The 25,138-nt window shown below is 43.4% G+C and overlaps 7 protein-coding genes across 7 annotated transcripts; 6 read left to right on the forward strand and 1 right to left on the reverse strand.

Moving 5' to 3' along the window:
- Nucleotides 1-926: 926 nt before the first annotated feature.
- On the forward strand, nucleotides 927-2,455 carry CLUP02_13237 (uncharacterized protein; the record flags this gene model as incomplete). The annotated part of the gene is made up of 4 exons (XM_049292180.1): nucleotides 927-1,198; nucleotides 1,257-2,033; nucleotides 2,090-2,162; nucleotides 2,213-2,455. The coding sequence occupies 4 exons, from the start codon at nucleotides 927-929 to the stop codon at nucleotides 2,453-2,455; spliced, it is 1,365 nt and encodes a 454-aa protein (XP_049149326.1).
- A 648-nt stretch (nucleotides 2,456-3,103) lies between these two features.
- On the forward strand, nucleotides 3,104-5,063 carry CLUP02_13238 (uncharacterized protein; the record flags this gene model as incomplete). The annotated part of the gene is made up of 10 exons (XM_049292181.1): nucleotides 3,104-3,321; nucleotides 3,389-3,499; nucleotides 3,571-3,701; nucleotides 3,758-3,813; nucleotides 3,872-3,911; nucleotides 3,964-4,026; nucleotides 4,078-4,231; nucleotides 4,294-4,632; nucleotides 4,690-4,834; nucleotides 4,926-5,063. 10 exons carry the CDS (start codon nucleotides 3,104-3,106, stop codon nucleotides 5,061-5,063), a joined length of 1,395 nt encoding a protein of 464 aa, XP_049149327.1.
- Nucleotides 5,064-5,845: 782 nt separating this feature from the next.
- CLUP02_13239 (phytanoyl-CoA dioxygenase) lies at nucleotides 5,846-6,550 on the forward strand (the record flags this gene model as incomplete). The annotated part of the gene is made up of 2 exons (XM_049292182.1): nucleotides 5,846-5,960; nucleotides 6,108-6,550. 2 exons carry the CDS (start codon nucleotides 5,846-5,848, stop codon nucleotides 6,548-6,550), a joined length of 558 nt encoding a protein of 185 aa, XP_049149328.1.
- A 707-nt stretch (nucleotides 6,551-7,257) lies between these two features.
- Nucleotides 7,258-8,476, forward strand: CLUP02_13240 (D-isomer specific 2-hydroxyacid dehydrogenase; the record flags this gene model as incomplete). Its single annotated transcript, XM_049292183.1, has 3 exons — nucleotides 7,258-7,610; nucleotides 7,674-7,811; nucleotides 7,876-8,476. The coding sequence occupies 3 exons, from the start codon at nucleotides 7,258-7,260 to the stop codon at nucleotides 8,474-8,476; spliced, it is 1,092 nt and encodes a 363-aa protein (XP_049149329.1).
- A 1,144-nt stretch (nucleotides 8,477-9,620) lies between these two features.
- Nucleotides 9,621-10,127, forward strand: CLUP02_13241 (uncharacterized protein; the record flags this gene model as incomplete). The annotated part of the gene is made up of 1 exon (XM_049292184.1): nucleotides 9,621-10,127. The coding sequence occupies one exon, from the start codon at nucleotides 9,621-9,623 to the stop codon at nucleotides 10,125-10,127; it is 507 nt and encodes a 168-aa protein (XP_049149330.1).
- A 284-nt stretch (nucleotides 10,128-10,411) lies between these two features.
- On the reverse strand, nucleotides 10,412-12,357 carry CLUP02_13242 (major facilitator superfamily transporter; the record flags this gene model as incomplete). The annotated part of the gene is made up of 4 exons (XM_049292185.1): nucleotides 10,412-10,824; nucleotides 10,881-11,731; nucleotides 11,786-12,073; nucleotides 12,143-12,357. The coding sequence occupies 4 exons, from the start codon at nucleotides 12,355-12,357 to the stop codon at nucleotides 10,412-10,414; spliced, it is 1,767 nt and encodes a 588-aa protein (XP_049149331.1).
- A 5,155-nt stretch (nucleotides 12,358-17,512) lies between these two features.
- CLUP02_13243 (uncharacterized protein) lies at nucleotides 17,513-18,101 on the forward strand (the record flags this gene model as incomplete). The annotated part of the gene is made up of 2 exons (XM_049292186.1): nucleotides 17,513-18,006; nucleotides 18,077-18,101. 2 exons carry the CDS (start codon nucleotides 17,513-17,515, stop codon nucleotides 18,099-18,101), a joined length of 519 nt encoding a protein of 172 aa, XP_049149332.1.
- Between the last annotated feature and the right edge of the window lie 7,037 nt (nucleotides 18,102-25,138).

The following is a 25,138-nucleotide window of genomic DNA, read 5'->3' on the forward strand; positions in this document are numbered from 1 at the left end:
GAGACTATCGCTGCGTTCGATGGCCTTGCAGGCTCACAAAACGTTCAGTGCTAGATTTCAATCCATCGATTACAGAAAGGAGAGCCCTCATATCAGAGACTTCCAATCATGATTTAGTATTTGTCGTTGTTGGTCAAAGAATCTACAGCTATCACAATCATTCTATCCACTTGAAGTGAATGGATTCAACACGTTTTTGATTAGTTTCGGAATGTCCACAGTTGGTGGTTTTGATCAATAAAATAGAAGGAACGATTTGGGCCAACATGGACGAAGTTAAGATTTGTGAATCGGGCAGCCCATTGCGTTTGCATATTTAAGCGAGAGAACTTACTAACCGTTGTAGAGAAGGAAATATTTCGTCATGGCTCAAGTCCGAATTAAAGTACGATGATTTGAGGATAGAAGGTTTTCTTGCTCGCCGCTTCAGAAATATGTTTGCGCAAGGCTTTCGACCTGGAACTCGTCATTGTACTTGGATCGCCTTTAAACCAAAGAAACCATTGAATTCAGGTTCGTTCTACTTACAGTCCTCGGCCACCCTGCTGTTGATAGTGTTGAGAAGACAGATGCTAATGAGAGCACCTAGTTGCCTTGCGTATCGAATTGGGGCGAGTCCGGAATAGCTGGACGGAAGCGCGCCCGAAATTCCGGCCCGCCCCGCCGTTTTGTGGAGAGACCGGCCGGCAGATGACGGTTTTCCTACAACGTAGAGTGACATAATCTAAAATTGACTCTCCGGAGTTTAGCCATTGTCCTCTTCCGGAACAACAACCAACCCAACTGCATAGGCGGGGCCGTTGATTAACCGTCCCTCGCCTTGGAGCCCGGTCTCCATAAAGGCTCTCTCGCCTCATCCTATGGCCTACCTTGTTCCATCTGAGGAGTCTTGGAATATCCGTCTCGACTTAACTATTTGAAGCTTCATGATGGCCACAGTCACTCAACAGCAGCACACGTCGTCAGACTCTTACGAACTTGCCGAAGCACCGAAGCAACCCCGCAGCGGACACATTTTAGGATCCGTTGACCCTACAGACACTGATCAGAGCGATAAAATTGACAATGCCACACTCTTAAAGCTAATAGCCTCAGGCTTCGCCTTCTTCATCTCTGGAGTCAATGATGGTAGTGTCGGTCCTCTCCTTCCCTACATGATCCGCGACTATAGCATCACCACAGCAGTCGTTTCTATTATGTGCGTAGCGAAAGCCATAATCTTAAAACTTAGCTTCAAAACTAATCCCTGATTCAAGCTACGGAGCAAATTTTCTCGGCTGGTTCCTCGCTGCCCTTACCAACACTCATCTCCGACAAAAGTTTGACCTCGGCGGACTGCTCGCTTTCGGCGCCTTCTTCCAAGTCTTGGCCCATGCGCTCCGGGCATGGCGACCTCCGTTCCCATTCTTTGCCGTCACGTTTTGGCTCGTGTGCCTCGGACAGGCATACCAAGATGCAGGTGCAAATGCGTATGTAGCCAGCGCCAAGGCCGCACATCGATGGCTGGCCTTTATCCATGCATTGTACATGGCAGGATGTCTAGTTGCCCCATTTGTCGCGACTCCAATTGCATCGGCTGGGGAGACCTCTCGATGGTATCTCTTCTACATTTTCCCGCTCGCCATTGGTGTTCTCAACTTTGCCCTGACCTGCTACGCCTTCCGAGACACTATCAAATTTGGACGTAAAAAGAACAGGGCGACTGAGCCAGAAGCAGGGACTGACGAAGAGGAGAAGAAGAGCGCATCCCAACTAATGAAGACTGCTTTACGATCCAAATCTCTTTGGATGGTCAGTATCTTCTTTTTCTTCCTACTTGGGGCGACTATTACAGCAAGTGGATGGATTGTCGAATATCTTGTTGAGATTCGTGGTGGTAATCTCGGCGCCATGGGTTATGTCCCGGCGGGCTTTAATGGAGGAGCCATGCTTGGTCGCCTTCTTTTGGCTGAACCTACCTATCGTCTAGGTGAAAGGAGAATGATCTTGCTTTATGTGGTGCTCTGCATCGCCTTTCAGTTGGTATTCTGGTTGTGAGTATGAAAGCCGTCAAGCTCGTGACTACTGGAGTCTAATGCGTCTAAAACAGGGTGCCAAACATCATCGCTGCTTCAGTGGCCATCAGTTTCTTTGGATTCTTCTCTGGTCCTCTGTTCGCCACGGTAAGTTGTGCAACTACTGATGCAGGACCCAGATGTCTGACGATCCCTAGGGTATATCTGTTGGATCCAAACTCTTCTCACCAGAGGTGCAACCAACAGCCCTCTCATTCGTGTTTGTGATCGGGCAGATTGGTGGATCTTTGTTTCCCGTCATTACGGGAGTAATCGCATCTCGCATAGGCGTCAGTGTGCTGCAGCCTATTTTGATAGCCCTGATTGCAGGTACAGGTATCAGTTGGATGCTGATACCGAAGCCTAAAGAATCGTCAAACACCGCCTTGCATCAGGAGTAGGGGTTGAGACAGCCAGAACACATGTGAACATCAAGAGGCTCGAAGAGGCACCCAATCGAAGCTCTTGCTCAAAGATGAGACAGCAATTCATGAAGCAATAAAAAAGTTTGATTCACGGATAAGGATTGCGCATCAAGGAAAGACATTTACGTGTTGATTGGCGTGACAAGACGCGGTGAACCAATATCACCAAGATGCCACGAGGGGATGCAGTTTTGTGGGTTTCAAAATGGTGCAATCCCCCTTGTACCCCCTGCCTTGAGTCCAAAGGTCTTTGAACGTTGCTTAAAGGCATCAGTAGAACAACTGAGCCAAGGATACCAGAGTCTCATTGTGACAGTCGAGAATCCTTCGCGTATCTTTGCACTGGATGTGGAGACATATTAAGCACGCCATGATAACTCAGATCGCGACACACTGAGCCACCGCTATCGGGGAAACAGTACCAGGATGTGGAAGATATTTCAACTTTACCTTCATGACTTTGAAAGTGCGTAGTCTCCAGATTGTGTTCCGAGTCTGGGCTGTCGTTCAACCTGGCGATCTCAGAGGAGCTTTCTGGAGCCAGCTTTTACCTATCTCGCGATTGCTGTCTACAGTCTGTTGACAGAACATTGTTCGCCTGCGACCCAAGACAGTCCGTGCAACATGGCTTCCCTAAAGTCTCAACCAATTGAGGCACACTCGGCAATTGCCGAGGATGCAGTACCGGAGTTTGAAGCTTCTGGCATCGGCAACCGGACATGGTACCGAACTGTCTTTTTTCAGGCCACTGTTATTGGCCTTTGCGCATTCTTCGCCCCGGGCCTTTACAATGCCATGCAATCGACGGGTGCAGGTGGTCAACAGACTCCATACCTCGTTATGTAAGTCTCTGTTCAAACTTTGAAGTATTCCCATTCGCCGAACCCCTTCAACTGATTGACCTTAAAGGTCCGCGAATGCCGTTTTAGGAGTTATGATGGTTGTAACATGTTCCATGGGAAGTGTGGTCGCCAACAGGATTGGCCTCAAAAATGCCTTGATCTTTGGCACGACGGGATAGTAAGTCACCTCCAGCCTTCAGTTTGAGATGAATGGAATTTTCCAAGTATATGGGGGTTGATCCAATCCAGTGCTCTGTACTCAGCGTCGCTGTACACAAACAACCGTTACGGCAATGAGTGGTTCGTCTACGTTGGTTCTGCTGCTTGTGGTATCACTGCTGGTGTTTTCTGGGCTGCAGAAGGCGCGATCATGATCAGTTGTAAGTCGTCTTAGCCTTGGCCGGCCTACTAGAATCCATCTAACTTCGAAGCGTAGATCCGGAAGACCAGAAACGCGGCAGGTATCTGGCCTACTGGCTGGCGTATAGAAATGTCAGTGGTCGTGGGACGGGGCTTCTACATCTGTACCAACAGTGCTGACGAGCTTCAGGGCGGATCAATCGTTGGAGGTGCTATCAACCTTGCGTTCAGTAAGTGAAGCAGAGTTGCACTTTACAGAGAAAAAGTGTTGACTTTCCTCAGATGCAACTGGCAAGACAACGGGAAAGCTAGATTACAGGACCTACATCGTCTTCGTAGCTTTGCGTAAGTTCTTGGCTTTTTGCAGTCTTACTACCATTCTCTAACCATTTCCAGAATGTCTGGGGCCTTTTGTAGCAATGCTTCTGTCTCCTCCCGACAAGGTCCAACGCCAAGATGGAAGAAAAGTAGCAAAGGCTGAGCGGATTCCCACGGTACTAGAACTAAAGGCTGTTGCCAAAATTCTCATTCGCAAAGACTTCTTGCTAGTGTAAGTGGCCGTGCCGTGAAAGAGGGCCTCGATCAGGGATGCGATGCTGACAAGATATAAAGTTTCCCCTTCTTCTTCTACGCTACATTTCTACTATCCTATGCGGGATCTTACTTGTCACTTTACTTCTCCGTTCGCTCCCGTGCTTTGGCATCCCTAGTCTCTGCACTGGCTCAAATTACTGCAAACTTCATATTCGGCAACTTTCTGGACTGGAAGCGATTCACTATCAATCAGCGGGCCCGATTCGCTTACTTCGGAATCATGGCACTATTTGGGGGGACCTGGGTGTGGGCAATTGTCATTCAGCGAGAATATGGGTTGAAAGCTCCTGCTTTGGATTGGGTCGACAGCGGTTTCGGCCGTGGATGGGCGCTTTACATCCTCTTGCAGGTTAATTTGTGAGTCCAACCCAACATCTTTTACCCTTTTTGATCACATTTGTTGACTGGTGGCAGCGCATTGGCATACAACTATGGTTACTGGCTTGCTGGCTACATGGCGCGTGATAACGCTGAGATCATCCGATTTACATCAACGGTTCGAGCCGTTGAAGCGGCTGGAGGCGCGGTGGCGTCAGGTATTAGCTCTACGCATGCTCCTGTAAGTGCTCCTCATCCATTGAAGAAGGCATGAGACGTGAGGGGCTGTTTCTTTATATGATTCATCGATAATAAGCTAATACCATTCGAAGCTCATTGCCGCCGCCAGCGTCAATTTCGGTCTATGGGGTCTAGCACTTATCCCAACCTATTTTGCCGTTCGATCAATCGACGCGAAGCCGCTGGGGGATATTCCGGAGGAAGAGTCGAGCAAAAGCGTTTCTCTTTGAATTCGGAGATTTGAGGTATGATCATGTTAAGGGGGCGGCGATAGCCCTTGTAGAGTATCGTTATGATGCTCATAGAAAAGCTGTCAACTTGAACTTGAGTACAAGTTCAAAGTCCCAAACCTTTTTCCAAATAATAGAGAAGTATAGTTCTCGCTGTTAGGCAGCCAAAAGCACCTTTCTCGCTTCGACTACGAATTTTGTGATGTCATTTGCGATTGAGAGGCGTTTCGCTACCCAGCTGACAAAGTCTCCCATGGCCAGACGCGCCGACTTCGCAGGAGTTCTCGGGTGTAATGCAGCCATGATGAGTCCCGCCAGATTGAAGTGGATGCTGTGAGAGCACCTCATCACTCGCAAGTCTTCCGTGATTCCCATGGTAGATACACTAATCATACCCCTCTTTGGATGGTGTATGCTTGGTAAAAACAACTCAATGCATAAAAGCAATATGTACAGGACTCTTCCATTGCGTGAAGAGTCACATACCTCCTTTCCTTGGAAGTAAGTAAGATTTTCGCACCATCCATATTTCCAATATCGAATTGGAGATGACGAGACCATATTGGTACAGACAATTCACTGAGCATGGCTTTGCGGTCATTCCATCCGTAATCCCTTACACTAAAGCTCTCGAGTATCAGCAAAAGGCCTTCGCGTGGCTCAAGTCCTTCGACAACGCCGCGTTGGATCTAGCAGACCCCACAACATGGACCCCCGACAATCTGCCATTCATTTCCGGAATCAACACAGTGAACCATTACGGAGTTGTGCACGAGAAGTTCATGTGGGACATACGCCTGGAACCAGGCGTGATCGACGTCTTCGCGAACGTATGGAATACCCGCGACCTTATCGTCTCCTTTGATGCCCTGAACATCACACTTCCAAGACGCCAAGGTCATATTCCCAGAAAAAAGTGGCCTCATGTCGACCAGAGCCCATACAGACAAGGCCTAGAGTGCGTTCAGGGCATAGTGAACCTCTCAAAGGCTGGCATCGAGGACGGCGGATTGACGGTATACCCGGGAACGCACAAGATCACCGAGTCGTTTTTCAGAGAGCATACCGACAAGTCGAAGTGGACGCGAAAAGACTTTTTCAACTACACGACTGAGCAGATTGCATGGTTCGAGAAGGAAGGCTATCGGGAGCAGAAGGTTGTCGCGGAACTAGGTGATTTGATCATCTGGGATTCGCGACTGATCCACTTCGGGGCCGAGCCAACATCAAAGAGCAATACCATACGGACCATCACATATGTGTCGTATGCTCCTGCATCTTTTGCGACGAAGGCAGCCCTCGAAGCCAAGAAGAAAGCCTTCGACGAGTGGCTGGCTACGACGCATTGGCCTCATGACAACATTGTTCCGAGGACATATCAGCCAACCCTGCCGGATGGGACTGTTGACAACAGAAGAATGGAGCCGTTGGAGAAACCTGAGCTTACTCCAGAGTTGCTGAGGCTGGCGGGGGTTGAGGCATATTAAACATGCAACCCCGCAACAGTACAAGCTGGGGTAGGCGGAGATGGCGACCACTCTGCCTGGGGAGTTGAGGCTTGCAGCTCGTCTACTGGATCTCAGATCTTCTGACGATGGTACAAGTGATTCGTTCGTCCATCATGTAAGAAAGGCTTGATTAGGAAATTGTATTCTCAGCTGCGGTCGGATGATCTCTGTTGGTGACCGTGTCGGCGCGTAAGTGCTGACTCGTGCGCTAGCCCACGCTCAGCTTTACAAGCGTGTCCACCATGTTTAAAGCAGAAAATGTTAATTCGTACCGGGAACTGAGAGGGATATCCGGTCCATATCGGCCTGCCCATGCCGGACCAAGGTAAAGGCTCGTTATCTGTCAGATAGGGAGGTCAACACCACGCCGGCCCGGGTTCTTTGCGCTGCTGATAGACAGCCGGTATCGCGGATAGTTCCCGGTCTCGGGACGACTGCGGAGTACCGGGGGGCCCACGTCTGACAAACGATTGATTTACTAAGTAATACCCAGTCATTTCCCCATTTTCAGCCTATCAAAGCCCGCAGATTCTTTATCGGAAACCCTTCCCGTGGATACTCTTTGTCAAATTCCAAGCAGTAGACTGTCGAAGCACTTTGCCGCGGACCAAGCTTGAGAATAACCTCAGCACAACGGTTTCCAACTCTTGGCGTTGAACGACCGCGACAAAGACCAGATCATCAAGATGGGAGATCTTGGAAACCGTCAAAGCCCCTTGGCAGGAGACAAGCTCTTGGTATTTCTCTCAGCGCCGGAAGACACGAAATGGACAAGCAGGATCTCTCAGCGCTTCCCCGGCCTGAAAGTCTGCTGGGAGTCCAACTTGAGGCCTGGTGGCGGCTTTCTTCTGCCAGATGAGCTGCCGGATGAGGTGTGGGAAGATGTGACGATTTTCATGGCCTTCAACCCGCCGTCTGCTCATCGCTTGTCTAAGGTTCGCTTCGTGCAGTTGACCTCTGCAGGCGCCGATAGATGGCTCGACCACGATGTCTACAAGGACCCTAAGGTTTCATTTTGCACTACAAATGGCTGCCATCCGTGAGTTCTTACTGTGCTACTACTGGTCTCATGCAATAACCTGATGACTGACGTGATCTGCAGGCCCCAGATCGCGGAATGGGTCATTGGTTCATGGCTCGCGCACCAGCACCATTTCCAGCGCTATCATAATCACATGAAGGAAGGATTCTGGGAAGGCCCGATGGAAGTAGACTTTGAAGACTCAGTCGGACTTCGCATGTAAGTCATCGCCCGCGCTGTTCGTCGTGAGGGAAAGAAGGAGCTGCTGACTCGATCGACTTAGGGGTGTTCTGGGTTATGGTGCCATAGGGCGCCAGTGTGGTAAGGTTGCGCAAGCAATGGAAATGGAGGTGTATGCGTATACGAGAAGCGAGCGCGCAACACTCGAGTCTCGCAAAGACGACAGCTACTGCGTTCCCGGCACTGGAGACCCCGATGGACTGGTCCCTGCTAAGTGGTTCCACGGCGCTTCCAAAGAAGCCATTAATAACTTCTTGAGCCAAGACCTCGATCTATTGGTACTCGGTCTGCCTTTAACAGAGGAGACGAAAGGACTGATTGGCAAAGAGCAATTTGAGATCTTGTCAAAGCGGAAGACTTTTGTTTCAAATGTTGCCAGAGGTCCCTTGATTCAGACCGACTCCCTTATCGAAGCTCTCGAGGGTGGTAAGATCCGGGCGGCTGCTTTGGACGTCACAGATCCGGAGCCGCTTCCGAAAGATCACCCACTGTGGAAGGCGCCTAATGTCTTCATTACACCTCACGTCAGTTGGAGAACAGATGGATACTGGGAGCGAGTTCTAGGAGTTCTGGAGGCAAACTTGGAGCGTATAGATGCTGGCAAGCCTCTCATTAATGTGGTCAACAAGAAGTTGCACTATTGAGTACTCGTGGCTGCGTGAATTTGACAGCATTCTTTGTAGTGAGAGGCGAAAGAAAGATCAATTCATACCCCGGGAGTCTTAAAACCTACATGTAGTAGTCGCTCACTATATGATCCAAATTCCCCACTATCGCTATCCTCAGAGTTCAAATACAACAGCGCCGTTAGTCTCTGTCTCTAATGATTGCACTATTATTTCCAGTATTCTACGAACCCATTCACTAAGCTAAATGTCTCTCGTTTCCTGAAAAGCGCCACCACGCCTAATATCTCTCCCTGCGGCGACAAGGGGGACTAGATATATAAGACTGGCTGGCCGACACTACGTACATAATGAGGACTGAATTGTCTGCGACCCAGCCTGACTGGAGACCGCCGATGCAGGTTCCAACGAGATACGAGGTGACGATACTACCTAGAGCGATGATTGAATGTATAGTATGCCCTAAGCACGCGCTCAACTGAATTCAGTAATTCCAATACGAAAGACCGCCACGCGAGGCGTGCGGAGTCCTAATACATCTCTGCGAATTCACCCGGTATCTCATGAAGGAGAAAGATGCCCGGACCGCTCAATGTACCTGGGAATGAATCGTCAGGCGTTATGGGTTGGGCATTGCTCTCAACCGTGAGACCAGTATTCATCGACATGCCCAATAGCTCGAGGCAGCTAAGTAGGTATACTCAAGGCTTTGGGCATGAAATGTTTTTTGAAGTGCTTTTATCTGGCCGAATAATCGATTCTGTCAGTAAGTCAGTTATCTAAATTTCTCGTTTCATTTTCTGGTTAACTCACTGCCCACACATCTCCAAATCCTCCGCTCCGCAACCCGGGTAAGCCGCATGGAACCCATCACGTCACATCCGTTCTTCGTCCGATCAACACCACTTGACGCCTCCGGTTTCATTCGATCTTCAGCCAAGTTCATGACGGAGCTTCCCCAACCACCATCCCGACCCTGGGCGACCTTCTTGATCGATAAAAAGACGAGGTCGTTCCTCCTCGTAAAGTCAGAATTAAGACACGATTCTGTGAGTCACCTTGGACGCGTCGAGCCACCTCGATTCAGTTAACCTAAACCTGGGAGGTTCAGTCACTTCGAGTCGCCCACTACACCTTCTAAAACCCCCCAAACCCCATCAAGATGGCCACCACACCCCCGAAAGACCTCGAATCCCTCCCCACAATCTACTGCCACGCCTGGGCCGCTCGCGACCCATCCCCCCTTCTAGCTCTTTTCACAACAGACTCCTGCATGACAGATCACGGCGCCCAAATCCACGTCCCCTACGCCTTCCTCAAACGCCACCACAAACACTGGAACGGTGCGCACAAGGACTTTGAAGTCTACCTCGACAAGCAGTACCCCGTCTACTGGGCCGAGATGGACGCCGACGGCAACGGGTACTGCAGCTTCCGGACCGTCAACAAGGGGATTTTCGTCAACGACCTGGGACGACGAAAGGCGACGGGGTTGCCGTTTGAGTATTCGGGTGTTATTGATCTCAAGTTGAGGGCGGGCAAGATTGCGCAGGCAGATGAGTGGTTGAGGGTTCCTTTCGAAGATAGTGTCTCGCCTGATAAGTATATCAAGATCTCGGAGGAGAGTTTGAAGGGCGTGATGAGGAAAGACCTTCATAAAGATGCTTGAGGATGAAAAATATTTTGGAGTACACCAAGGCCCTGACAAGGAGCGGTCTTGGTATGCTTAAATTCATCATAATGAAGATCAGGGCATATTGAAGTGAAAGTCAAAGGTGAAATCCATATTAATAATCAATGTTTGTTAAATGGCTTTTTATACAACTTGTAGATTAAAACCAATGAATAGTAGGTAGATTGACGGTCCTTAGTATGGATCGACCAGATGAAGAAAAAGTCGCTTTTATATCATAGAGCAAGGCTATGTGGGGTATTATCATCGTCAACTACTCTTCAAACAACGTTTCCGCGCACTTGCTTGATCTTCTTGACGTTCAGGTTGCGCCACATGGCGACGGAGCCAAGAGCACCGACCAGGAGGCAGATACTAGTGATGAGCATGATGCGCTGCGAGTCACCGTAGGCACGCTGAATGCCAATGCGCTCGGGACTGCCGACCTCGTAGCTAAGCTGCTGGTAGATATCGCCATGAATGGTGTCGACGGGGGTGCCTGCAGGAGTGTACTTTGCAATATTCTTTCTGAAAGTACCGGTCCAGATGGCAGTGGCGACGGTGTAACCAACGGTGGAGCCGATGCTACCGAAGAGGTCCAGGATGGCCATGATGACGGCGACGTGGGCGTGGTCGGAGGGACTGAGCATGGCCATCTCTCCGCAGATGACAGTGGGTCCACCAGCAAACGCGACTGTATTGAATGTTAGTAACGAGAACGTTGAAGAGCTTCAGAGTTGCGCGACGTACCGAAAATTTGAGTCATGATAATGTAGCCGAGAGGTTGGTCAGGCTGACGGAAATGAATCATGAGGCCAACGCCGAGCATCATCAAAGGAATGCAGAAGAAAAGAGCGAAAGGCTTGAAGCGTCCGGTGCGGTAGATGAGCCAGGAGATGATAATGGAGAAGAAGCAGGAGCCCGTTCGGTAAATGTTGCTGATGTAGGTGGTCTGAGAGGTGGATGTATTCCAGACAACCATGAGCATGGAAGTAAAGAAGGATCCCCAGACAGCAGAGTTGAAGAACACAAAGACGAACATCATGCCACCGAAGAAGACGGTTCTGTCCATCAGAAGAGAGAAGGGAATGAAGGTGACGGGGGCGAAGAACTTCTCGTAAACAACGAAGCCGATGATCATGAAGAAACCGACGACAATGAAGGCAATGATCATGGGAGAGCGCCAACCTTCCGTCTGGTAGGAGTAGATGTTGAACGGCAGCAGGAACAGTGCCATGCCGGCAGCGAGAATGAGGATGCCAAGGGCATCGACATCAATGAGGAACTTGAGAATCTTGGCGCCAGAGATGTTCTTGATGGAACCGCGGCTGTCGATGACGCCCATCTTCTTCGCTTTATGCTGGTTCCACAGGAAAAGGAGAACAAGAGGTCCGATAACGACGGGAGCAACGATAGCCCACATACCAAGACCCCAACGCCAGCCAATGCCATCCTCTCTGAGGATACTGTCGGTGATGGGGCCAGCTGCCCAGGTAATGAAGATGTATGGCGTCGTTGCGAACGAGAGCATCAGAGCTCTGCTCTTCAGAGTAGAGGTATCGGCGATGAAAATAGTAATGCAGTAGGAGATACCTTGGGATCTTTAGGGTGTTAGTACTGGTCAAGGGTGGTCATCTTGGAAGCTCATTACTTACCCAACTGAGTAGAAGACCTGCGCAGCAGCGTAAGTCTCGACGCCATTGCAAGCAGCCATCATAATGAAGCCGAGAATCCAGCAGATGAGCATGATACCGAGACCTTGAGGACGGCCCCATGTGTCGAGAATCTTGGCAAGCGGTAACTTAATCAGGCCGGCAATGAGGGTTGACATGACACCAGTCGTGGCTGTCAACGAGTGCATGGCGAAAGAGCTAGTGACGAAGGGGGACAAGACGCGCATCGAGACCTCCTGGATAGAGGTAACAACATAGAACAACCAGATCCTTTACAGACAGTCAGTCATCGTCCAGATAGCTACCAATCCCTGTCTGGGCATCGTATGTGTAACCCACAGGATGTAAGCAATGATAAGATCGCGCTTTGTCCACACGGTTGTCATGGCCTCGACCTTGGCGACACCGGCCTGGAGGTCCTTTGAGATTGGCTCATCATCGCTTGATCTATCACCGGGGTGCTCGCCCGTCGTCTTCTCGTCGTAATGGGGAGATCCGGTAGGTTCGGCAGCAACCTGCTCCTCGACAGGAGCTTTCTTGGAGAACAAGCCCATGATTGTGTCGTTCGAACGTCTGGCTATGCTGGGCGGATGATGTTGGCAGCGGCCAGGCTCAGATGCGTTGAGAGCAACAGAAAAGGGTGTCTTCTGTTGTCGTCCGAGAGAGTTTGATGCCGGGACGCAAGACCACTGGTAGGCAGGGCAGATGTTGGGTCTAAGTATTACACGCCGAAAGCTGCGCGAGCTGGCTGGACAGTCGTGTAACCGCCATCGGCTCGGCGAGGGCAAGGCAAAGAATGGTTGACGGGTGGCACCACTAGTGTAAGGTCAGAGCTAGCTCTCCACCCCCACGCAGCATTAGCACCACTTTGTTCGTGTAGCTGTGTGTCCACCTATAGCAAAAGAACCTTTAACCCCGAGTGGAATTTTGGGCTGTGGAGAGATCCATCGGATGCAAGAGCCAGCGGTGGCCGAGAGTGACTTTGCCCGCGTGGGACCGACTGTTGAAAAGGCCCAAGGCAGGAGAGAGCTGACCAGCGTTCCACTCGAATAGCCCAGGATGATTCAGTGGCAGCGTGCACGGGAAATCGTGGACACAGAATTACGAAATGGCGTCCAGTTTACCGAGCTGACTTTGCCCGGAACGTTGGGCGACTCGGACCATGTGGGGATCCAGGGAAGCCATCCCCCTGGAAGGCGTCCGGAAAGGAAGGGTTCTAGGTTGTATTCCTTGCTTGGGACCTTGGGTTCCAACGGGCAGAACAGACGGATGCACAGGGCACGCAGGCGGTAGGCGTGTGAATCGGAGGTAGGGTGGCAGTCAAGTGGGCCGATGCGCCGAATGAAGTCTTAGCTGCAGCTCGGTTACCAGAGTCGGTTCACTGGCACGACTGGTTGTCGCATCTTGGCGCTGGCGGAGGGCCTCACATGCCAGATTGCCCGGAAACCAGTTCGCGTGGCCGTAGGCATTTGTCCTGGGGCGCACATCGGGATGAGGTATATAGAAGCTGTGCTAGCGGATCTTGGAGGGAGAGATCGTCGCGCGATGAGCCTTTCATGGTGTCCTACGCGTGGCGAGACCCGAGGAGCAAAGTGATGGAGGGTTGTAGTGGTAGGATCATTAATCGCGAGATGCTTGCGCTTGTTGCCTTGCATGAATCGTTGGGTCGTCTACTGCCCTGTCTTTCTGTATGGCTTTCTCTACAAACAAACGTTGGTAAGGTAGATCGAATCGGGATGATTAGGGAGGATGCTCTACCTTGACCCGACAGACACTGGAGGCCATCGGGGAGATACAGAAGTCCTTTTTGCCTTCCAGATTGCGGGGCCCGGTGGTGGTCCTCTCTGCCGGACAATTCGTCGTGATTCGGCAAGATAATTAAGGATGAAGAAAAGTTTGACTTCAAGCATGACCAGGGCCGAGGTGTAGCGGAGAGAGATGGAAACAGCCAGTCATCGCCACCGTAGGACAGTCGGAGGAGGGAAAGAGGGGACGGATGGGATTAGATACATCTGAGATGTCACTCCTTCCAGTTTAGCAACTCGGAAGGTGCCATTGCCTAAGGTACCTGCCACGCACGGCTGGCGGACGTTTTGGTCGGGAACGGGAAGGAAAGAATGATGCGTGGATGCCAACAGTGGAAGCGTGTGCCTGCTAGGAAGGAATTTGTCACTTTCCAGTGCGTCCAAGTCGGTAGGAACAAACACCAAGGCAGAAGGAACCGAAGGAACCCCACTGTTGCCCACCCATTTCCAGGGAAGGAGGTCCTCAAAAGCTGGCCATTGGTTGGTCCATCGCCTGTGGTGTCATTTTAGGCTGTGGGGCCATTCCAATGGCGCCGAAGCAAATTTTTATCTGATGCCGCCCCGTTTTTTCTAATCTTATCAGATCATCTCGCTGCCTCAGGAATGATATGGCATCTGCCAGTTCCGCCTGAACTTCCAATTTGCACCTATTCCCGTCTGGTCGCCTGGTGACACAAAGATCTCCTCCTCTTGATCGTCCAATCTGTTACTCCGCCCAGGAATTTACACGACAGCCAGCTGATCCCACCGAAGTCCCACTCTGCAACGTAGGGCTGGACGTCAATGACCTCTCCATCCTGGGCTGGGGACGCGCTGCCAGCCTGCCATCTTGCTTGCTTGCATCCGCATACCTGGAGCTCTCACCGTCACATTGCGGTCCGATCTATGTAGCATTCTGCCAGCTTCACTACCAAAATGACCCGGTTGCCCAGCCTTGGCCTTGGCTTTCAGTACCTGTGCAACTCTCCATCCCGTCCTGTCACCTTATTAGAGTTGACCTTGGCGCGAACATCCCGTTCCGATGCTGCCGCGCTGTAATCGAGCTTCATCCACTGGCGGAAGTCTTTCGTTCTCGTTTGCTCGTCTACCTGTCTGTTATTCGAGACCCAAGAGCAGTCTAATATTGGTCAAGTGCGCGTCCCGACGAGTGTCTCTCTACCGCGGCTGTGTAAAGACCCGACTATCGGTCCTTCAAGCTTACGAGTATTCTTATTACGGATGCTCCGCCGGTATTTTGCTGTGCCGCAGGCGAGAAACATCAAGATCCTGCTTAGGTTCCCCATTGACTAACGAATACCTACACTGCCTTACATCGGACCAGCAGGCCGCATATGCACCAATGACATTTCTTCGCGCCTTTTACGGCACTTTATCATACCTAGTTCACAGATACTCTTCGTCTGGCTGCGTGAACGATGTCTCAAACTTCGCTAGGATTCCATCCCATTGCTCGGATTCCGACCGAATAAGGTAGTTCCAGCTTGTCAATGGTGCCTGCAGCAAAGACGGCGGTCTCGAGTAGAAACGCCACATGATGCTAAGCGTGAGACACCCTGACTCTTTATTTTCAGGGCAAAATCATCGTCACTCGCGTCTTTCTGCTTATAGACACTACATGGGAGTGGCGAGGCTCCAACAATCACACAACAGGACGGACCCCCAGTGACACTTTCGAGGCTACTGCATACGGTCTCCCACCACGGAACCGAGCTGCTGGGCCAAGCATGCCAACCCGCCCGTATCCGTAGGAGAACCAGCTAGGTCAGTGGCGCCACATTAGTGCCATGTTTTTCAACCCTCATAGCTCCATGCTACATTTTCCACTCATAGAGCTTGCCTGACCTAGGCCGGACCCACAGATCTCTAAGAGGTGGTCTGCCTGTAAGCACGATCAGGGGACTTTGAATTGGGACGAAAATCTCTCTTCTAGCACTTGACTAGCATGAATCCACAGTCGGCCGCTGCTAGAACCGATCCTTGAGCTACTCTTACGGCCGCCAAGCTCGGTTTGCCTAGCTGAGACTCTTTTCCGATTACCGCCGAGGCAAGGGCCGCCGAGAAGCCAGTCCTATGCCTAGATGCCAGCCAACAAGCAGCACAAGGATGTTTCCGTGCCCACTTGCGACATCGGCCCACCATCAGGTAGACCATCGTGGGGGCGAGTGCTTACACCTTTGACTGTCTGACAACGTATTCATAATCGGAACGTCAATTCCGGCATTTTCCTCCGGAAAAAGCTGCCAATGGAGGCCTTGCCATGCAGACTCTAAGAGACACATCGGGTCTCCCGATGATTCGAGGCCCGTCTACTAGTACATCATCCTTGATCCGTCCTGCGTTACCAAAGATCTTTTCCACAGTATGCGCAATGCAAAAATTACACGCGCTTCCAATTCAGTGTTACGCGTCTTTATCGTCGTCTTGTTTGAAATACAACCCCAAGTTAATTTCCAGTAGCGCAGAGCGAGATGAAGTTGTCATGCGAAGATTGAGACATGGAGACGAGAAGGCTAGCTTTTTCCAGAGCATCGATCGATACGCTTTCATGCCATTGGAACTTCCTCTAAAGGCAAGCAGTATTATGTCCATCGTTCTGTACCGGCATCTCTTGGTAGGAGAAGTATGCTGAAACTGTGATTCCTTAAGCCAAAAGTTTGCCTCAAGGTACCACCACTATCGTTCGGAGTGCAGGCTCTGAGAATGTATCTTTGTTCATCACTCGCCTAGTCTAGATTCCGGGCAATATGAACAGACTTTATTTTGGATGTTTCGGTCTGGAGCGCGTCATGCCTCGACTGGAGCCACATGTCTTTGCAAATGTTGCCAATTTGCTATCTAAGCTATCAGCTTCAAGGTCCACAAATCCGAATCGCTTGGAGAAGTCGACTCTCTGCGATGGCTTTCAAGTTCATACCTTACCTCAGGCGGAGAGACGTCAACTACAAGGTCATAACCCACAGGTACTATCGATATTCATATAGTGCTTATCACGTTGTAATGAGTAACGGGATCATGCGCTTGCGGAATGCCAATCAGTTCCCATCTTTCAGACGTGGGTAGTGTCACCATTTCCAAGCCAGGTGCAAATTGCGGACCGATGCACTAGCAACAGCTAAAGAAGAGAGCGTCTCTGGAAGGTGAAGGTGGCCTGACAGGTATACTACCTGCACAAATTGAGCCATATTGATAGCACGACTCGCAGTTTCCAGCTGTGTCCCGACTTCGTCCATTTTCTCAGCGAGCCGTTGTCAGCTTTGAAAGTCTGTAAAACTTCAATTTGAGCTTGAGACATAGACGACACCATATGCAACTTATCTGCCAGACTAGAGTGCCAGACTACAATGTGGGGGCGGCGCGATCTCCCTGATAAGTTTGGACTTATCAATACATAGTATCGGCGTTCCTCGGAGAGCCGGGTACTTGAGCGAGGGTCTTCCGAGTTGCATTCCGGTCCGATGGCCCCACCCCGACCGGCACCCGATAATAACGCTCAAAGTCGATGGCTTGTTCTATCCACAAAGTCTAGAAAGTCCGACATCCAGCAACTTTAAAGACGCAATTCAAGCTTCGTTGGTACCAGGCATACCACGTGGGCTGGACATCAGACGTTCTACTGCGGTAGGTCTTCATGAGCTCTCCAGTTCCCCGCGACGGGTTTCGAGAGGGGAGAGTGATGTCATGACGACATGGGCCTCAGCCGACACGTCCCCACGCGGCTCGACTGCGAATGATGGGCAAGCTTCGCGGGGCTACGTCATTCTATGCACGTTCTCGAACTTTAGACGGCGGAAGAAGGTCTCTCCAGGTAAATAAGCAAATCAGTCTTGGATGTATACGACTTAACTACGATGCATACCTGAACAACTTGATCCTCGAGAGCTCGAAGTCATAATATCTCTCACACATGGGACAACGCCCTCGCCAAAACGCACAAACGCAGATCGAGCGCTACTTCAACATGGCAACACAAGCCGGCGAAAACAAGTCGCATCCGACACCATCCTACACCAAGCCCGACCAGATGGATCAAGAAGGGAACAGGCAACCAGCACAGCAACAGCAGCCAAAGGCAAAACCACCGCACAAGACCGAAACAGAAGAGAGGATCGAGAACGAGACTCCCCGGTTGAGTACTGGGGCTTCAGCATCCATGTCGGAGTCTAGCTCACAGCAGGATGGAGTCCAGTACGTAACGCGAAGGTCAAGGAGTAAACGACACGATCCAGCCAAGCAACACGGACAAGTTGCGCAACAGCAGGTTGGACCCCAGAACCAACAAAATCAACAACTTCAGACCAAGTCCAGCAGTGGAGCGCCGTCGGTGAAGCTAGATATGAATTTGGATGTCGACATTGATCTCAAAGCGAAGGTCCAGGGCGATATAACGCTATCTGTGTTGTAAGTTCAAGTAATTCCCAATGTTTTCCCACGATTGTAGTATAGATCTGTTTGAGTGACCTTAGTCCAGAGGAGGAAATCAAAACAAGAAATGATTTATCAAGCCCCAAGAGAAGAATCGCGACAAGTCATGTGAATGAACGTGATCATTCGAACTAATGCTAGACGGCGCTTGTACATGGAACGTAGACATGGAGGGCAACAGCGAATCATTTGATAGTCCGTCCCAACTTCCCTGATTTTCGCAAATCCGAAAATCCATAGAACCCAGGACTCCAAAACAACTGCAAGTGCCTATTATGTACTAGCACCATGCAAATGACAATCGATGGGATATGTCATGAACAACCAGCCGCAAACGACCAGTGTCTCATTCTACAGATCTTGATTCTCGTCCCTGTATAATTTGGACATCCAACGATATCCGAATGTGGCACATTCCACAGAATTCCTCAAGATTTCTCAAATGTTCTCCTAAGATGCCACTGATCCCACATCGGTAGGTGTGAAGAGGACATCGATGTCGTACGCATCTTCAACCCGTCTCATGTCAAAAAGTCTGACAACAAATCCACAGACCCAGCATCTCGGATTGAAACGCCGTCAACGATCAGGACCTAAGTGGTATGCGACGTATGACCACCACGCAACAACATCTCACTGCACGATGGGATACATCTTTCTCTGACGAGCCTGGAAGACAGTTGTAAGGGGCCCTGTACCAAAGGAAATTTCCACTTATGCTTACCCAAGATTTTGCATCACGGCGAAGATCTCATCGATGACATCTTATCCAGGTAGAGCACGTAGGTCACTAAAAGGGGATTCACTGACTGTGGCGCCTTGCTTTTGGCAGTGTGGCAAGAAAAAGAAATGAACAGGAATGGCATCGGGGTCACCCCCAACCCCTCACCCAAGGGCTCACATACTTCTTGTACTACCCCTTGCATATCAGACCCAGAATGAGGAGCCATAAGATGTACGTGGCATCGCGTTCACTCGCTTGTAGTTGCGCACTGCCCTTGATGGCGCTACTACGATGCGGCATGTATTTCCAATTTTTTCAGCAGCGGCAGACACCTCGGCACGTCTTGCCGAGAAGACGCATTAAGCTGCGATTATGTTCGGGCCGGTCCACAGAGGAATAGTCATAGATCTATGTCACTTACTTTCTACCCTAACAAGGAGGCAGTCGAATGATGCTCGGGATTTTGCAAAGCATTAAACAGACTAGCTATTAGGCCTCGTCGGTTAAGGGATAGCTCAGGGGGCATAAAGAGGGGGACTAAGTAACAAAGGAGCAGCTTAGGTATATATAGAGCGCTAGTAATATACCTTAAAAGAAGGGTAGATTTTAATAATTTATCTTTTAAACCCTAATAATAATTAGCCTTTATAAGCTTTTTCCTTATATTATATACTTATTAATAATTTAAAATCTTTATTTATAAAAGGGACTAGGCTAGAAGTTTAAAATATTAATAAAAACGAAACGTAATAAGAGAGCGTAATTAGTACTATAATAATAATAAAAAAACGACTCTTTTTTATTAAGCCCCTTAAAATTACCTCCTTTTTAATAAATAATATAAAAACAAAGTATAATAGGACGAATAATATAATAGTAATATAAAAGGACTATATTATTAAGAATATTAATAAATTTTAAATAAAATAATAAACTTCCTACCCTTATTTATTAATACCTAAACCGAACGATAAGTAATAAGTTAGTAAAACTATAAAAATAGGAACGATAATTAGAAAAGAAAATCCTTATTATAATATATAAAGAGTACTTATATAAAAAACGAGTAGATTTAGAACCTTTATAGAGCTTTTTAAATAGCCCGGCCCTTATACTAAGGGCTATAGTTTTAATTATAATAGCCTCGGACGTTAATTTTAATATAAATAAAAATATAAACCCCTAGATTAAAAATAGTTTAACAAATAAAGCCGTATTTAAAGCGCTATTTAAATAATAATAAAATAATAAGTTTGTATTATCTAAGCCCCTATTTACTAGCTCCTTTTTAACTTAAATAAGTACTATAAATAAAATATTTATATTTAAACTACTATCCCTCCTTAATTTATTATATATTGGTAAATCGGTATAGGATTTATAAAGCTTTTTTTTTAATTATTATTATTACTTCGACTTATAAGCTTAATAAATAAAAATAAACTATAATAAAGTAGTATATATAGTTAGTTATTTAAGTAGTAATATAAAAACTTCTTAAATATATTATATTTTTAATTATTAAAGGACCCCCGGGTTTATAATAAATTAAGTTATATAAGAGGAACTAAAGACTTTTTTATAAAATAACCTATCTAATCTTACTAATTAAAAAATAATAACGAATATATAACTAAATAGTACCTTATAAAGCTAAAAAAAGAAAGTTAACGAGTTTATTAGCCGTATTAATAAGCTCGAAATAAAATTAGAATATATTTTAATAAAAAAATAGAGGATTGTTATATTAATAAATAAGCTACGGCCTAAATTATGCCTCGTAATAGTATTATAAATAGAACTTCTACGGACTTATTTATAATTAGTATTATTAGTAAAATATATTAAATAATCCTTGTTATTAATAAGGAGCTTACGAACGTCCCCTAAGTAATATTTTAACTTAAATTTAAATAAGCTAATAAAAAGATATTAGGGTATTAATAAGTTAAATACGTAAGGAATACGCTATAACTTATTTAATACAAATATTACGTACTATAATTATAAAAAAACTAGTTATATTATAAGGGATTATTTATAACTGCAAGAGTAGTATTAATAATACTATAATTATAATAAAACTAAGTGCTTTATTAATAATTACTTAAGCGTTATATATTATAAATATAATTAAAAAAGGTATAAGGCTACTAGTTATTAATTAAACCTCGCCCTAGCTAAGTAATATAAATTAATAACGAGCTCGAATATTATTTTAATAAAAAGAGTAGTTAGTAATTAATAAGGGCGGCGCTTAGATATCTTAACTTATATATATTTAAACTATATATACAAAAAGCTAAACGCCCTTATTAATTTAAAAATAAAAGGGAACGTAATTAGTATTAAGCTACTTAATAACTTTAATACTAATTTACGAATTTACTTATTATTATAGTTAATAAACGTCGAAAATAAATAAATAAAAACGCTAAGAAGCTATTACTTATAGTTTTAAATTATTAATAATAACTACGTAACGGAGATATAATTATATTATTTTATAATAGCTAATATTATAGCACTTATACTTATTCTTAGTTTTTCTTAGCTAAAGAATATTAACTTATTAATTAGTTGAAAATAAAAAAAGTAATAATATCTAATTTATAAATAATATATTTACTTAAATACTTTAAAAAAAGAGCTATTAAATAACTTAGTTTTAGTAATACTTACGTATATCGTAATTAACTTAGTTATAAATAATAACGTAGTATTAGCGAGCATAGCTAAGGACTAGAAGCTATATTATTAAAATTTTAATAACTTATTTTTAAAAAAGAAGGCTATTTTATTGTTAAATAGAGTACTATATAACTATTATATTAAGCTAAACGATATAGTACTTATTTTTTAAAAACCTATTTACTTATTATTAAATTATAAGCTTAAGATTTTATATAATTATTTAATAAAAATAAAGGCTAGGGGCTAAATATACCCCTTTATAAGCCTAGTAAGAGTACTTATCTTTTTTATACTTAAGAAAAGAGGAGAGCTATAACTTTATATTAATTATAGAGCGATTAATAAAAATATATAAAAAAATAGAACGCTACTACTATTAATTAAAGAAATACTAAATAAACTATTTAATATTTCTATTTTTATAAAGCTAAGCTTTAAGAATGCGTACTACTATATATATATAGCTAAAAGTAATAAATAAAAAATAGCTTTTTATATTAAATACAAGTAGTTCGAGTACTTAGTTATACCTTTTAGGCTAACTAATATACCTATAACTTTTTAAATATATATTAATAACGTTCTAAGCGGCTTAGTTAATATTATTTATATTATATACTTAAATAATATCCTAATATATAATAATAACTACGTAGTATATAAAGAGTACGTACGTAGCGTATTATAAAAGCTATTAATAGTATTTATTAATACGCTAATATTATAATATTTTAACCCTACCCTACTTATATAGTTATAAATAAACGCTTTAGCTCGAGCTATTAGCTTAGTAATTACGTAATTATTTAAAGGTAATTAGTATTTAATTATTTATAAATTAAACAATTTAACGGATATAAAAAGCTATTATAGTATAAAGAATACGGAACTACTAATTATTATAAATATACTAAGGAACTAATAATACTACCTCGCTTATAACTAAAGTTAAGTCGTAGTATTTATAAATTATTTTAATTTATAGTTCTTAAATATAAAAAAGAAATTAAATAAAAAATAGCTATACTAATTGAACGAACTCGTAGTATTTAATATTAAGATTAGGTTTAAATTAAATATAAAGAACTTAATAAATAAACTATTATAAAGACTTAACTATAATAAAAATAGTAATAATAATAAAATAAAAGAGCTATTATTAAAAATAAAAAAAGCCTTTACAATATTAAAAATATATAAGAGCTTTTTAAAATTATAATAATAAAGTATATAAAAATAAGCTATAAAAGTAGTTCTTAAGTAAAAGGGATAATAAGTATTTTAAAAATAGAATTAGTAATAATATAAAGAAATAAATAAAAGAGGTTAAGAGCTCTAGCTCAAGGGAACTCTAAGGAATATTTTAAAAAGTATAACGGGGCTATAAGCCTAGGATATTAAAATTAGAATATAATACTTAAAGAGCTATTTAAGTTTATTATTAAAACTATAAATTACGAGCTACTTATTTTATAAAATTCTAATATAATAAAAGTACTTAAAATAGTAATTAGTAAAGAGGGGTTATTAATAATAAATTAATTATAAGCTACTTAATAAGAGAACGTTTTTATAAGGGATAAGTGATAAATTAAAAAAAAATTAACGGCCTTATTTAATTAAAAAGAAGTAATAATAAAGCTAAGTATATAATTCGAGAGGGCTATTATATTATGATAATTATATTTATATATTATTATATAAGGGGCTAAAAAGGGAGGTTATTAAAATATATTATAATATACTTATAATAAAATATTATAATGTAAAATAAATAATAGTATTATTAAAACGCTATTATTATTAAAATAAAGTAAATAGGGATATAAAAAGTTATATTAATATTTATATAATATATTAGTAAATAAAGTTTTATTATTATAAGCTATATAGCTTATTATACCCCCTACTTATCTTAATTAAGCTATAATAAGAAATATTACTAAATTTTATTATAAGCTTATTTATATTAATTATACTAATTAAGAGGCGCCCCTATAACGTAATACTTATTATAATAAACTAATTTATAAAATATAATATTTATATTATTATAAGGACGACCTTTATAACCTAGGGATTTATAAACCTCTTATTTATAAAGATCTTTATTAAGTTTAGAATATTTAAAAAGATCGTTTTTAATAAGGGGTCGTTATTTATAAATAAGTTTTAAACTTATTTCTATTACTTTTTAATAATAAAGAGGTATTTTAATATTACGTTTTATTTATAAACGGATAGTTAAATAAAATAATAAAATTAATATTTAAAGTAGTACTTTTATTATTTTTATACCTAGGACTAATTAAATTCAGTATAATATTTTTATTTAGCTAAGTTTATATATAATAATACTTAGTACTTCGTAATTTATAAAGTGCTTATTAAGGCCCTATTTAGGTTTTTATTTATATACTTTATATTAATCTTAATAAGGGCTCGAGATAGTATATAAAATATCTTAACTAAAGAGCGTATAGCTTAATTACGAGCTAATTAAAAAGCTTTATAACCCCTTATATAAAAAATATATAAAATATATAAATAATAAGTTAATAAAGCTAGGATAAATATATTATATAAAGTAAGTAATTAGGTATTATTATTAAAAAAGAATATTAATAAGTAGTGTCCTAATTAGAAGTTAGTTAATAAGTATCTAGGCCTATTTAAAATTAAATTAATAATTAAAATAGTAGGGGTTATTTACTAATTGAATATATTAACGTAATATAAAATATATAATATATTTTATATATCCCTATTTAAGTTATATTAATATTATAAAAAAGCTTTTTAAAAGCCCTTATTTATTAAAGATATAAACGAGGAGCTGCTTTATAAAATAAAACATATTATATAATATAAAGGGCTAAAAAAGAGGTAATAATACCTAATTTAATAAAAGGGATATAATAATAATAAAAATACGTAAAAGCTAGCTAAGTATATTAAAAACGTAGTATTAATTAGTATACATAAAAAACGAGTTTTAATTAAATAGCGCGCCCTAGCTCTTAATAAGCTTAATAATATAACGAACTAGTTATTAATAATAAATAAAAGGGGGCTATATAATTATAATTAAGTAGTATAAACGTACTAATTACGAACTATTTTCTTAATTTTTATAATATATAAAAGGATTATCCTTATTTATAAAAGAACTACCCTTATATATAAAAAGGCTACCCTAGTTATTATCCTAGGGGTCGTTATAAAAAAATAATCTCTTTATTATTAATAAATTTATAAATAATTAATTACGAATACAGAGTATAAGCGGGGCGACTATATATTAATTAAAATATTATTTAAGTAGCGTATTTTATTATAAAGAATACGAAATAACGTAATTATAGCGTTATTACGGGACGAAAACGTAATATAAAAGGAGCTTATGGCTATTTTATTATTATTATTATTAATAATAAGACTTAAGCGGGCCTCTTTATTAGCGCACTTAAGCGCCCTTTATATATTATTAATAGTAATTTAGTAAGTCTACTAGAACTATAAAGTAATATTAATAACTTAAATAATAATAATAATAGAGTAATAATAAAATAATAAACCTCTAAATTATAAATATTATTATTTAAAGCGAAAGTAGTACTTTATAGGGTTCGGATTATAAATTTTATAAACTTAGGGACCTAAAATATTATTAATATAATATATAAAAGA

The sequence above is a fragment of the Colletotrichum lupini genome, chromosome 7, assembly GCF_023278565.1.
Source record: "Colletotrichum lupini chromosome 7, complete sequence".
NCBI lineage: Eukaryota > Fungi > Ascomycota > Sordariomycetes > Glomerellales > Glomerellaceae > Colletotrichum > Colletotrichum lupini.